This window comes from Strix uralensis, chromosome 30, assembly GCF_047716275.1.
Source record: "Strix uralensis isolate ZFMK-TIS-50842 chromosome 30, bStrUra1, whole genome shotgun sequence".
NCBI lineage: Eukaryota > Metazoa > Chordata > Aves > Strigiformes > Strigidae > Strix > Strix uralensis.
Window position 1 is genome coordinate 535,624 of NC_134001.1, and position 13,356 is coordinate 548,979.

The following is a 13,356-nucleotide window of genomic DNA, read 5'->3' on the forward strand; positions in this document are numbered from 1 at the left end:
GGAAGAAGAATGGCTGGTCTCGTTTCATCATGATGTGAACCCCACTGCAGAGCCTCTCCCAGCTATCAGGAACTTGCTGTGTAAATTTTGAGTAGGATAAAGAAAGCTTTCTCCTTAGAGAAACTGCAGCTCTCAGTTTCAGATTGACTTGTCTTGTATGAGAGACTTCAGAAGCTTTATGGCATGTGATCAGAAAGCAAAAAAAGGGCTGTATTTTATCTCGCAGGATGGAACCGAATTTGGATAAGGAGGACTTTTTCAGACCATCCTGTATTGCTGGTGCTGAGCCACTTCAGAGAACGGCACCAGGAAGCGTGGAAGATTTTAAAACAGATCTCTCTCCTGATGTGTCTTTGGTTTCTTCAAGCTCAAACACGAGGCAGGTAAGAAAGCTTTAATGTTTGCATTGTTTGGATATTTTTTAATGAGCTTAGTCTTTTCATCAGTAAGAATAATCAGAATTTTACAGAGAAGAGGAAAAGCATCTTCAGTGTGTTTTTAATTTGGAGGAGATAGATAGGATTGGAGTGAGTTGTGTGGCACTGCACTGATACTTGATTGGGAGCATCAGCCTTCTGTGAATGAGGCTAATTGCCAGCTTGGAGCAGCTTAATCATAGAATGGTTACAAATATCCTAAACTGCCAGGTGACAGTCACTGCCAGAGTTTACATAAACATAGAGTGTATTGCTTTGTAAGGCTGTAATAATTTCAGCCAGGTGTGTGTGACTTCTTTTTTTCCTCCAAGTATCTAGAGGGAGGAGGGGGGAGTTAAGAAAATGTGTTCTAGATGTCAGAATGGGAAAAGTGTGTAAGTCCAGACTCATATTTGGGGTTTTTATCATTATTGTAAAGGTCATATACATCTTATATGCCTTGTCTTCAAATAAGGAATAGTATTTGAGTCTGTTTCAGTTATTACAGGCAGAGCATAAATAATTAAAACATATTTGAGTCCTTCCAAGTATTTCTGTCTTGTCTCAGGTTTCTGAGTTGATCAGTAATATCCTAGGAGACCTTGTCTCCTGATGTGCTGTTTCTGTACTGTTAAAGCTCAATATCCTTTCTGGTCAGAAGGTGTCATTCCTTAATTATTTTTCAAAGCATTTTAACAAATAAGGTGATTTGATTTACGCGGGAACAATTTCTCCTACAATGAAATGGCAGTTCTAGAGGCTGTAATGCTGATTTTATACTCAGAAGTAGTAGAGGGACAATGAGTCTTGTGCCGTTGAAGTTGATCTTTATTGCAGCGACATTGTCTTCTAAGTGATCTTCTGTTGGGTAGATCAGAACTAAAGCCCACTGCCAGTGTTTTCAGTCAGCATTAATCTGGGGCGATGATGGGGTGCTCTGTCCTAATAAAGAACAGGTAAATAACAGAACCCAACATTCCCAAAGTGTACAGTCCCCCACGCCTGACTAGTTTGGGCTGTATTGTGTGGGTTTTCAAGAATTTTTCATTCGTGTCTTTTCAGACTCCGGGGACTTTTTCATGGTTTCTGTTTTTCTAGGACTTAACGATGTGATCAGAACTGTCAGGGCAGAATGTTGCCTGCGGGGTGCCGTGGTTTCCTCTCCTGTTATTCCCAGTATTGCCAACACAGCCTTTCCTTTCTGGCAGTACATGGCAGTCTGTGTTCAGTCCATGGCAAGGGACTGCAGTGCAGGATGCAACAGCTTCTTGGGGCTGTTCGTTGTTTGCCAGTGACTGTTACCTTGTTCGTGGGAGGTTGAATTACAAGCGGCATTACAATAAACAAGAAGTTATGAGTAGATGAGGAGAAACCAATGTAATCCAGCTGTCCTTTAACTTAATATGTTCCTTGGTTCCTAGCTGGGTGTTTGAGTGCAACCAGGTGTTACAGAGGCTCTGCCTTGGGCAGCGCAGCGAGCGCTGTGACTGCTGACAGCCCAATACTTGGCCAAGCGAAGGAGGTAGAGGAGCACTTCTTTCTGTGCTGATGGGTCCATGCACCTTTAGAGAGCTCAGGGCTCTCCCTTTTCCAGTGGGAAGCAACTCTCTGTATTTCAGTATGGATGTGTCTGTGCTGCCAGATGAGCAGCAAAGTGAGCAATATTGCTGATGGTCTGTGGATTTCTGCCTTGTGGCTGAATATTGATAGGATGTAAACACGGAGCTTTTTTCTCTAGCTTGGGCACCTGATCATTTATCCTCTGGGGTTACTGGTGCTTAGTAAGGACGGAATGCAAATAGTCTCGCCACCTGCGGGGATGCTGGTAGCTCTGCTCCTTTGGACAATTTACTCTCTGTCAGGATACTTGAAAGAAATGAGTGATTTTGAGGTTGTTCCCCTCTTCCAGTCTGTGCAAATAACCTCAAAGGAAGCAAAAGTGGCTTTGGAACAGCAGAGCTCCAAAGCTGTTGGACTTGTAAAGATTTGAATTCAGACAGGTTTCTGCTGGGCTTTATTCTTAAAGAGATCCCTGTTGAGCAGTCCAGAAATCCACTTCAGTGCCTGGAATTCTAAAGCTGTTCAGTCCAATGAGAGTTACGGGGATTGGATTTTGTGTAAGCATACCTTTTTCCTGGTGTCTTTAGTTCTGAAATGAATGCAAGAATGTGAGAAAACTGAGCATAGGCTAGGAATTGGAACTAGAAAGGATCGCAGTGCATTTTTTATTTGTAGTGGAAAGAATTAAGCCTCTCCCTAGTGGTATGCTGGGTTATAATCCAGTGGTGTGGCTGTTGTGGGCTGGAATCTGTCCGTTACCGTGGTTTTTATCCGAGTTAGTTAACTGGAATTCTCCAGTGTGGAAGGCAGGTGGCAGCAGAATTCTTCACGACTTCACCCCAAAAGCACAGGCGTATGTTCTATCTACCTCTAGCAGTCTCTAAGGGCTTCAGAAAAACCATCATGTATGTGTCCCTGTAGTTTTGCCACTAAATTCATAAGCTGAAGTATTGTTCTTATAGCAACAGTTTTCGAAGTTGGCACCTACTTCAGCAGAGAGAGGTTTGGGTGGGTGTTTTATGTGTGTAAAGCTTAAACCTGGAAGTTTTGGTTACACACGAATTTAACTATTTCAGGAATCGCTCTATGGAATCCCAGCTTTATATGACATATGCTCTTGACAAAACATTAAAAACCCAACCCAAATCTCACCTGGTTTTTAATCCATGTTTCTTCTCTTAAGCATACTGGTTTTGGTAGACGAGTTGCACTTCTTTGCAGTTCTGTGCCTAAAAAACCCAAACAACCAAAACTGAGAGTGGGAATGGAGTGTGTGTGCATTAACCTCTGTCTGTAGGGATTTGTTTTACTTTTTGTTTTTAAAAGAGTTCAGCAGAAGGAAGTTTTCCTTCTCTTCCTAAAACCTAGGCTTTATTTCAACTGGGATACAGCCTGTTCACTTAATTTCTTAAGTGAACAAGTGTTCTACATTTCCCTCTGTTTCTGAGAGGTGACCTAGGAAGCCCCAAGATACGGAATCCTGAATTAGCAAAACACCAATAAGAAAAAATTTCCAGACTCTCTAGATTCACCAGGTTAAGAATAATGTGTAAACTACACCTGGAGTTCCCCAAACCATCCTGAGGATAGACTGGGGGAGTGCTGTGCTCAGAGACCTCTAGGGAAGTGCAACAGGTCTGTCTTGGAAGTGCCAGTAGAGGATTAAAAAGTACTGAAGACTTTATTCTTTGTTTTCTGGGTAGGTTTTAGCTATGGACACATCTGTTCTTGTCCAGGACCAGTCGTTTGGCCAGAAATCAGCAACAACATCCTCACTACTTAGTCACACTAAAATGCCCATCTCAAGGAAAAGAGTTACTGCCCCATGGGACAGGAGCTTAGAAGATGTTGTTTTGCTGATCAGGGATATCAATTAAACGCAGACACCAGAGTGAAAAGAGCAGGTGTATTTACTAGAAATAACTAAATAATATATCAGAATAATACAGAAAACATACAGTAAGAAAAGACAGAGCAGCACGCTTAAACAAATAGGAAAATCCAGGGTAATGCATCAAATCATTACTACCTGAGAGAGAGAGTAGTGGTTAAGAAAGACCCATCACCACTTGCATACGTTACCATCATCCAGCCCCGCAGGCGCTGGGCAGCCCCGGTTACAGCGAGGATTTGGAGAACCTTTCCCTGCAAGTGGGAAATCCTACGCGGGGCGTCCACCCGTAGGTGAGGCTTCCAAAGTCGCTGTGAGCGGGCCCAGCCTTATATACCTGAAATCAGTAAGCCAGAAGAGCTGGCACCTTTGTTTTGAGCGGAAATATCTGGAGTCAGTCTCACGTTAGATTTTCCAGAGCCTGGCCAGGGCTCAGGGAAAAAACTAAGGGATTTTTCCCAGCTTATCTAGGTGATTTATGAGCAAGGGCCAGACAACTGTCTCTGTGGCCCTGTTACCTTGTTTACACACACAAAGAAGGATACATGTTTTGTGATGTTTAAGTCACATTTTCTATACATATCTCACTACTGACTACATACGGAGTTAGTAATTTCGGTTCAAGACTTATTGTTCAGGTTTCAATATTCCCACCTGTTACATCCGGACAGGTGGTTTGTTATAATTTTAGTACAATACCTATTGATACAACGTTTGTCAATTATAAAACATACAGGATTCATCTATAGGTCAACTCTGGCTTGGGATTATTGTCCAAGCCTGAGCACTTCAGATGTGATCGAAGATGACAATGACGGGGAGGAACAGCATATGTCAAGAGAAGAAGCAGTGCAGAAATACCTAGAAAATACAGTTCTTATTGGGAAAAAAGAGTACATGGTATGTGCCAGGGCTGTGTTAAGAATTAGCGTAGCACGGAGTCTTGAAGCAAGGTCTTATTCTGGTTTTCCCCATCTCCCACCTTTTTTCTTTTTTCCTGATCACCCTTATTCTATCTAAATCCAGCATTAAGAACTAAAAGTGGGATTACTCATGGTGTGGTGCCTGTTGTGGGCAAACTCTATAATGTGTCTAAATACAGACTAAGCAGTAAGAATTGCAGATTGGGCTTTCTCTCCCTTTGGAGCCCATGGTCAATGCACAGCAAGTATTACCTGCTTTTAGCAATACAGACTGTTCCTCTGTATTCTCTGCACAAGGAAACGCTGAAAACTGTTCCTTAAGCAAATGTAGTCGCTTCTAGGGAAGACGAGGAGGGAACGGAGGACTAGAAACTGGTTTGTGGAGGTTTCATTAATATTGCCCCCAAAATGAGCCTCTGGAAAACAAGAGCCAAATCCTGTGGAGCTTAAGCCTGTTTAAGACAACTTCAGCAATTCTGGTCATCAAATGGATGTTCTTTACAAATGCCTGCTCTGTGCAAACTTATAAACTGCTGCGTTAGGACCAAAGAGATCTTCTGAGCTCCTCACAAATCTTCTGTTTATGAATCAGCTAATGAAAGAAGTGGAAGGGCTTTTGTCAGGTGGACGAGTAAAGTGGTGTTGTAGTGTTTGAGGAATGAGGAAAATCTCACTTCTGGGAAACCATTTCTTTATGAAAAACTTAATCCTAATGGTAATTCCAGATGCTGCTGAGTCTCACAGAAGAGTCGAAGAACAAACTTCTTGCTGAAAAGAAGAAGAAGTTACTGCTGGAGCTACAAATTCGTGCAGAGGTGACGCAGGAATTTGCCCAATATTTTGCTGAGCAGGAAATATATTTCAAGTAAGTTAGCTTTGAGTGGTTTTTAATGTTACTGATTAAAAAAAAAGAAATTCAATTCACTTATTTCTTAACTCTGTCCCTTGGCTATAAGAGACCACACTCTTCTGCCAGACTTCCTGCCTCTGGTAATAGATCAGTTTGTGTTTGGACTATGAGTTCAGGAAAAATACTGTGTAGGAAAGGCTTTGATCTGGGGGGGATGGAGGGGGGGGTGTAATCTGTCAGCAGTGTTCCTGCAGAGCTCTCCCTGACAGAGGAGCTTTGATAGGATGTCTGTAGAAAGAGTGACACTTGCAAATCCTTTGGTTCCTGCAGCCTTAGTGGTACTTCGGATGGGTGTTCTGGCTCCAGAAGCTTAGAAACAATGCTTGTAGTTAAGTGTCAGCCATAACCTGTGTGTGTATGTCTCCCCCTCATTCTTCAGGAGTGTGTGTGCAGGAAATACACTTCTGCTTTGGTGTAGCAACACCATTTGTGTATTGTTCTATTGTGCCAGAATAAAGAAAAACCCATCTTTGTTTATAGCAGCTGTACTAATAACTTCTTAGCAGCTCCTGCTAGCTAGCTTGTATCTGACTTGTTTCCCTACTCTAGTGAGTGCCTTTCTTACGAACGAGAACGGCTTGAAGAAGATGCTGACACGCGCCTGGAGATCTTCAGGGAACTTGTAGATGGTTATCTTGGAGACGTGGAGGAAGAAAATAAACTAAAGGATCAGCCTTGCAGCGAACAAGCTGGACCTCTGGTACGTTTATCCCCCTGCTGCCATCCCTTCCACTAACCACCTGTTGTGGTGATGGGACGTCTCCAGAAGGAGCAGAGCGGTCCCAAGGAATGGCATGCTGTGTGACTGTGTCCTCAGCAAGGTACATTGGCGTGTTCAATAGGAGTAGCTGCTGTGCCTCGGAGATGCATTTAGGAATCTTTGGGGTTTTCTGCGTTTCTGCAACACAAAGTTACTGTGTACAGAGAAGCCGGGGGAAAAGCTGCAGTTATGCTATAAACTGTTGCATTAAGTGCCTGTTTAAGGCATTTGAAGCTGAATTCTTAGGCCCCATATATGCGCTGTACTGGAGTGGTGCCAGAGACTTTTTCCCTCTTAAGGCTGTTGTGGCTACAGCTGGAGCAATGACAACTGTATATACACTTAAGCATAACTGAGCTCTTAGGTTGAGGCTGGTTCTTGTGAGTTTGAAACAACCCTTTGTTTTTAAACAAGGAGGAAAGATATAAAGTCAATGTTTTAAATACAACTTAATTTGATAAGTTCCCGCAAAGTTATTTGACCTCCCAACCTTCTACTGATATTTGAAACTTTCGGATGTATTCCTTCTAAAGCTGTTTGCTTGCTGTGTTCATTCGGTGTTCTCATCGGGTAAAAATGCTAGCTTTTATATTAAATTTGGAGGGGATGCTTTAGTGGTGATATAAAAGGGAATGTGATGGTGGGCCATTAAATGCTTTAAAACTAAAGTAGCTGTTACTGGATGCTGGAGACTTCTGTGTGAAGGTAGACAGAAAGTGGCCATCAAATTGCCTGTGAACCCACAAGATGGCTTTGAAGTCAGAATTAACTGTACTTAGGTGTTTGAGGACATAATGGTCTTCCAAATTTTCAGTAGAAATAATGGGTATTGTGTCATTATTTGCTATTTCTAAATGGATATAAATTATCTTCCAGAATGAAGAGTATGGCATAGGGCCAGGCACCTACATTGATCGTGAGGGCGTTACTGATTCTCTGCAGGATGATGTCGTTGATATCGAAAAGCAGGCAGAAGAAACACACAGACACGTGGTGTCTCTAGAGGACCCCCAGGAAGCTACAGGTTGGCTTGAAAAGCAGCTGAGCAAAACTACCACTGCACTAACTCAGACCAAAGAAAAGCTGACAAAGAAAACCGATGAACTAATCAAAACTGAAGAGCAGCTGACACAGAAACCCAAAGGTGAGCTGGGGGTGTGTGATGAGAAAGCAAAAAGAAATGACACTGTAAAATAGAAATAATCCATCTGAGCAGGATTTTGGAACCAAATCGTGTGCATAGAGGTGATAATCAATTGTTTGGTGTATGTTCAGGCTGAACAATCCCACAGGCCTTGATTATTTCATTTTTAAGACAAAACTTAAAACTGTCACTTGAAGACTTCTGAACTGTGGGGCAACACGTCAACATTATTTATTCGTGATTTCATGGTTATGTTGTGATCCAGCCCTTCACATTGTGCTGACGCAGTGGTTTCAGGTATTCTGTGGACCATTCATAGACAAAAGCAGCAATACCTCATAGTGCGATTTCAGCAGAAGTCTCTTGACGTGATCTATATTTTATACGGGTTGCAGGGCCCAATTCTATCCAAAAAACCTGAACTTTTGAAATGTGTCCTGCAAGTAGAAGCCAACACAAAAAGAAATGAGTCTATTCAAAAGCTCCTAAAGTACCAGAAGATCTGGAAAAATGGATTCCTGAGTAAACTGTGTAATGGCTGCTTGTTTGCTGCAGGCTTCTCTTCCTGTCACAGACTTGGAAATGCAGATGATTAAATCGGACGAGTCTGCTGAGCAGCTTAAAGAACCAGCTGAGGGGACTTTCTCAAAAAAACCCTTGTGCAGAATTACTTGCTTTAATACAAAACTTCAGTAGCTTAAAATGCTGTTGTAGTACGTTTCTAGCTTTTTTTTATATCAAGCTTAGCTTAACTGATCTTGCTTCTAAATGCATCGTATAGTTCAAGAATTGAACATTGACTGAACTACTTTCTTTTCTAAGAAAAGGAATACGCAGAATAAAAGGATTCAAGAACTAATGGACATCGTGGAGCAAAAAGATGATGTTACCATGAGACTGCAAGATTTGATATCCCGTTTAGAAGAAACCATAAAAGACTCTGTAAGTCTAAGACATCTCAATTTTCTGTTTACAAAAAAATCTAAATCTGTGCTTATAATGGACTTGACTGTTTGGGACAATTGACATTTTCTGTAAGTAATTGCTGCTTTCTTGAAATGGCAGCAGGTGAAGTTGGCATTGAAACTGAAGTTACAGCAGAAGGTGTGTGGGGGTGTGTGTGGAAAACAGGACTTTTGGAAGCAGTGATCTGGAGTTATTATTGGAGGACTGTCCATGAGACTATGAAGAGCCACTCTAAAGAAAAAAAACCCAAAACACTCAAACTGGGAGGACTCTAGCAGCGGGAAGAGAGGGATTATGTCACTGTCTGGTTTATTTTTGCCTGAATGGAAGAGGAGGGAAAGGAGGTTTTGCTGCAGCAAAAGGTCAAATCTAATTGAAGTTAGAAGTTATGTGAGAAGGACAGTGGTTGTGTAAATTGGCAACAAAAATCAGTGTGTTCCACCTACTACCACCACGCACACGAACTTTTTAAGGCAGAGCAATAATATGAATACTATAATTAATGGAAATTCATGTTATCCACGTGGTGGTCTTCTTTTCTTTTGTGGCAAGATCCGAAGCAGGAAATTCCAAAGTTTTCTTCTTCAGGGCAATTCAAGCCAAGGGCATATAGTGGCTGCAGAAAAAGAGGGGGAATGGGAGAGGAAAGAGACGCTTGATTTCAGCAAGCACACTGCATCATCTAGTCCAAGATGGACTGAACTATTAAGGAACTTAAGATAATGTTGCAGTGAAAGCAGTCGGTGTCATGCCAATGCCGCGTTCTGCCCTGTCCTCTGCGCCCCTAATACTAACTCAAATCATTAAGGAACTTAGTCAACAGTTCAAGCAAGATCAGAAAGGACCTAGTAAAAAAAAAACCCAAAACTTAATCTCAGGGTTTTTTTTCCTAAAGCCTTATGCTTTTAAAAGCCATTCTTCAGTACCGAACCTAAGTATTTGCTCAGCCTCTCTCTCCTTTTAACCAAACTTTACACCGATGACCCTTTGCTTCACCTCCACTGAACACAAAATATTAAAGGCAACAGCTTGAATGTGCATATTAGACCACTGTTCCGAGTTCTGTAAAACAACTCAACACATCACACAGATCACAGCAGCAGTCTTGCATATTGCATATTGAACACTTCAGATCCAAATGCACTATGGACTAAGTACAAGTTCTGCCACACACACGCTGCATAAACAAAACCCAACTCTACTGTTGGAAGTTCACTGTCATTCGCCACTGGACCAGAAAAGGGCACTGAACTCAGTCCTGTTTTGAAGTGACTGACTCTGCTGAAGTCAGTCAAGTCATTTCACGGATAACCACAGTCCAACATTTCTTTGTTTTCTCCACGTTCTCCTACACAGGCCCAGATTTACAAATTTATACACCCTGTCTGTAAGCAGCAGCAACTGAAAAATAACTGAATCCTCAGGACAAACCCCGCGAGACTCAGATTAGAAGTTTCCAGCAGTAAAGTCAGCACTGAGCAGGTATTTAATGCTATTTCCAAACTGTCTTACAAGCTTTAAAGAACCAATCTCCCAACACTCAGAGAAGATGATAATCTCTATTTTTAAAAAATTAAAGAGGCCTCAGAAGTGACATTCACACATAAATTCATCGACAATAGCATATTTGAAAAAAATTGTAGCATAAAATTGTAGTTAAAAGGAAGACTTTTTGCAAATCGGAGGAGACATCAGTCTCTCCTTTTTACATAAAACCAACTACCCAAAGAAGTATTCCAGGTCACTGGTGTAGTAACTACTCCATTTCTCAACATCAATTTAAACCCGAGCTGGAGATGCAAGTAATTCAGAAATGACTGAATGACTGAAATACACCTCAGTCATTTTAGGAGTAAAAACCATAACCTTCCTTTGTGCTGCACAATGCACAGGAACATCAGCCTGGGTGATCCAGCAGCAGCAGCATAGCTATGGTGGTCTTGGAAAAACAAAACAACACAAAAATACCAAAAAAACAACCAAATCTGGACAGAATTTTTTCACAAGCCTTCTCAGAGGCGTGTGTATGTGGGGAAATAACCTTGAGACCAACTTCTCTAACGAACAGCCCAAACAGTGCCGCTGAGACAATGCCTTTGAGGGGTAAAACCTGCACCAAACACAATCCCAGGAGGTTTACTCACCTCTACTGTCCCACTGTGCTGCACTCAGGGACAGCAAAGTTATATATGCTTGCTTGGGGCTGTGATAAAAACCGTTATGTGTAAGTCATCTGATAAATATTTAAGACTTCTAAATTCATACGATTAAGGAACATCTTACACTACATTCTGAGCCTTTCTAAAAATCACTAAAAAACCCCAAACACACCAATCACCAGTTGTCATCTGTATTTGCTAAACAAAGCCAGCAATTTCTGTATTTCCTTAAACATCTGACATTTTGTACCAGGCTGCTGCTTGTTCCAACAGCAATATAGTTAATTTTGATAAAGCAAACCGAGGCAGTGTTGAAGTGAAGAAAAACCCTACAATAAAACAGTAAAATAAAAGCATTTTGCTTGAACTTCAAGTTTACCGTCCAAAATCTAAGACAGCAGTCTACGGATAAATTTCTTCCAAGATGCTGCGTACAGACTCTTGAACTAGTTTATAGAAGTTTTATCCTTGACTTGTAAATTGCTACTGTATGCAGTATTTAAGAAGCTTAAAGGAGCGAATTCATAGCAGTAAGATAGAATGCCTGCTCCACCTGCTTCAGTACTGTTCACTATACACATTCCATGCGGTGAACTGGAATTAAACTGGAACTTAGATGCTACAGTTAGTTATCAAAATGTTTTTCCTTGATTCGGAGATTTATCCGCCTATTTTCTTTTAAATACTTTCTGTTAAATGCTTTTAAATACTCTCTTCTACCTAAAAATTCATTTCTTAACTTGTGTCTTAGTGAGATGCCGCATGGAATAGCGTGTGTGAGTGGACAAAGAATACCCTGTTGTGGAATACAAGTTTAAAACAGGGCAGATCCCCAAAACCGAGGAAACTTTACCGAAACCTCTTTCCTCCCCATCACCCTTAAGTCACGCTCAGCAGGGACAAAACTGCCCAGGACTCAGCCTTTGCTACAGAGGGTGTTATCTTAACGACTAGAAAGAGGTTCTGACATCTTCTGGTATTTCCTTAAACCAGTGGAATTCCACCAGTAGTAACCCAAACCAAACCAAACCAAACCAAAGAGCCCAAACCCAAACATTCTCAGAAGAATGTTCTGCTTTTCCAAGCTTCAGATGTTTACTCTTACTAAAGGAAGGGAGGTGGAAGGTCTCCAATTCAGCACACATCGATGCCACTTCGAGTTCTCTTCTTCCCGCGCTCTGAAGTCATCTGAATGCGCCAGCTTGATTCCATAAGCTGTAAAGCTGCGTTACTGATGCAAAGGACCTGAATTATAAAGAATGCCTCCTATTTTGGCATCGACTCTGCACTAACACTGCCTCTGGACCAGGGGTGGAATATAGAGTCTGTGCTAATTAGCCCAACCATACAGTCCAAATCGGAGCTGCCTCACATCCAGTCAGCCTCCAGGACCCGCGAGAGTAGGAAGTCTGACACGTTCTTCTAACTGGACACCACATCTAACAGCCGAGCGCCGTTTTGCAAACAACACTAGGGTGCTGTGTAACTTCTAAAGACACAGACTTATTTGTGTGGAGATGAGATTCAAACTAAATGAAGAAGGTATTAGTTTCTTCTGTGGGGCATTCAGGCTTTTCCTAGTCTGGATCCCACCCCCCCAGTCATTCCTCTTCTGGAACGTCAACATGTAGCTCTGCTCCCCTTCTCACAAACGGACATCTAGACATGCACTTTCCATATATTTAAACAAATCTGATTCTTTTCACTCCCTTGATAGGTTCATGGTTTATCTAGTAATATTAAAACATAGCTTATCTTTTAGGGAAATCACAGCTTTCTGTATTTCCTCCAGACACCTTTTTCAAAATATTCAGGTGTCACCAAGTGGTTAATTGTTGTACTGCTGTCTGCTCAGGACTACTGTATGCAGTAATAACCAAGAATTCTGTTATGTGAAAGTAAATACATATCACCAAAAAAAAGCCAGAGGGCTTTGAGATTATTAATCCTAACAGTGCCATTTGAAAATTCTGTCAGAGCAGCCCCTTCTCATTCACTTACCTCAGTCTGCTATCTGCTTTAAAAAGAAAAATACCTATACACATCATCAAAAATTAAGTGGCCAAAAAAATTAAGTTACTTACCAGAAGGAATTATTCCCTGTGGCATCTTTGTACACTCATGCTTATAGTAAATTGCTTCCAAGAAGAAACACAGACTTTTCTCAAAATCACTGCTGCTTATTAAAAAAACCAAAACGAACCAGCAAAACACCCGCAAACCACACAACACCTGCATCCATGCAGCATCATTCAACATGCGAAACCATCCACCAGACACTTCAGTGAGGAGGGATCCTCCGTCACATCCAGCAACTCCTCTTCAGCTGCAGACATTTCTTTCAACGTCCTGTTGGAATATAAACAACTTCTGTAGATTAGAGAGGGAAAAGAAATTCTATTCTAGGCTCCTTACGACTATGTTTCACTATCATGGCAAGGCCAACACCAAAAAGAGGGTGTTTATCAGCACGGAAGGTGTATCTTTCCAAAGTCAGCCATGCATGTTTGCTTTGAAATAGGGTTCTGCACACGCTGTGTGAGGCCAAATCCTCAGAAACAAGAGTCCAAAGAGGCCACCGAAAGAAAAAAGTTTTATAGTTCAAAGATAACAAGACAGCACCACTA

General features: G+C 41.6%; 1 protein-coding gene across 7 annotated transcripts in view; it reads left to right on the forward strand.

The window, feature by feature from the left end:
* The first annotated feature begins 3,963 nt into the window (after positions 1–3,963).
* The window catches only part of LOC141935988 (kinesin-like protein KIF20B), a 51,331-nt gene continuing 41,938 nt past the window's right edge, over positions 3,964–13,356 (forward strand). Inside the window, exons 1-5 of one of the 7 annotated variants that reach the window (XM_074852712.1) lie at positions 3,964–5,655; positions 6,250–6,400; positions 7,337–7,604; positions 8,432–8,546; positions 9,927–10,356. In XM_074852712.1, coding sequence (XP_074708813.1) covers positions 5,516–5,655; positions 6,250–6,400; positions 7,337–7,604; positions 8,432–8,463 — 591 coding nt within the window. In that variant the 5' untranslated portion in view covers positions 3,964–5,515 and the 3' untranslated portion in view covers positions 8,464–8,546; positions 9,927–10,356. Of the gene's footprint in view, positions 5,656–6,249; positions 6,401–7,336; positions 7,605–8,178; positions 8,616–8,669; positions 9,042–9,926; positions 10,357–13,356 lie in introns of those variants that run through there. The other 6 variants (XM_074852710.1, XM_074852714.1, XM_074852711.1 and 3 more) reach the window with 6 other exon arrangements.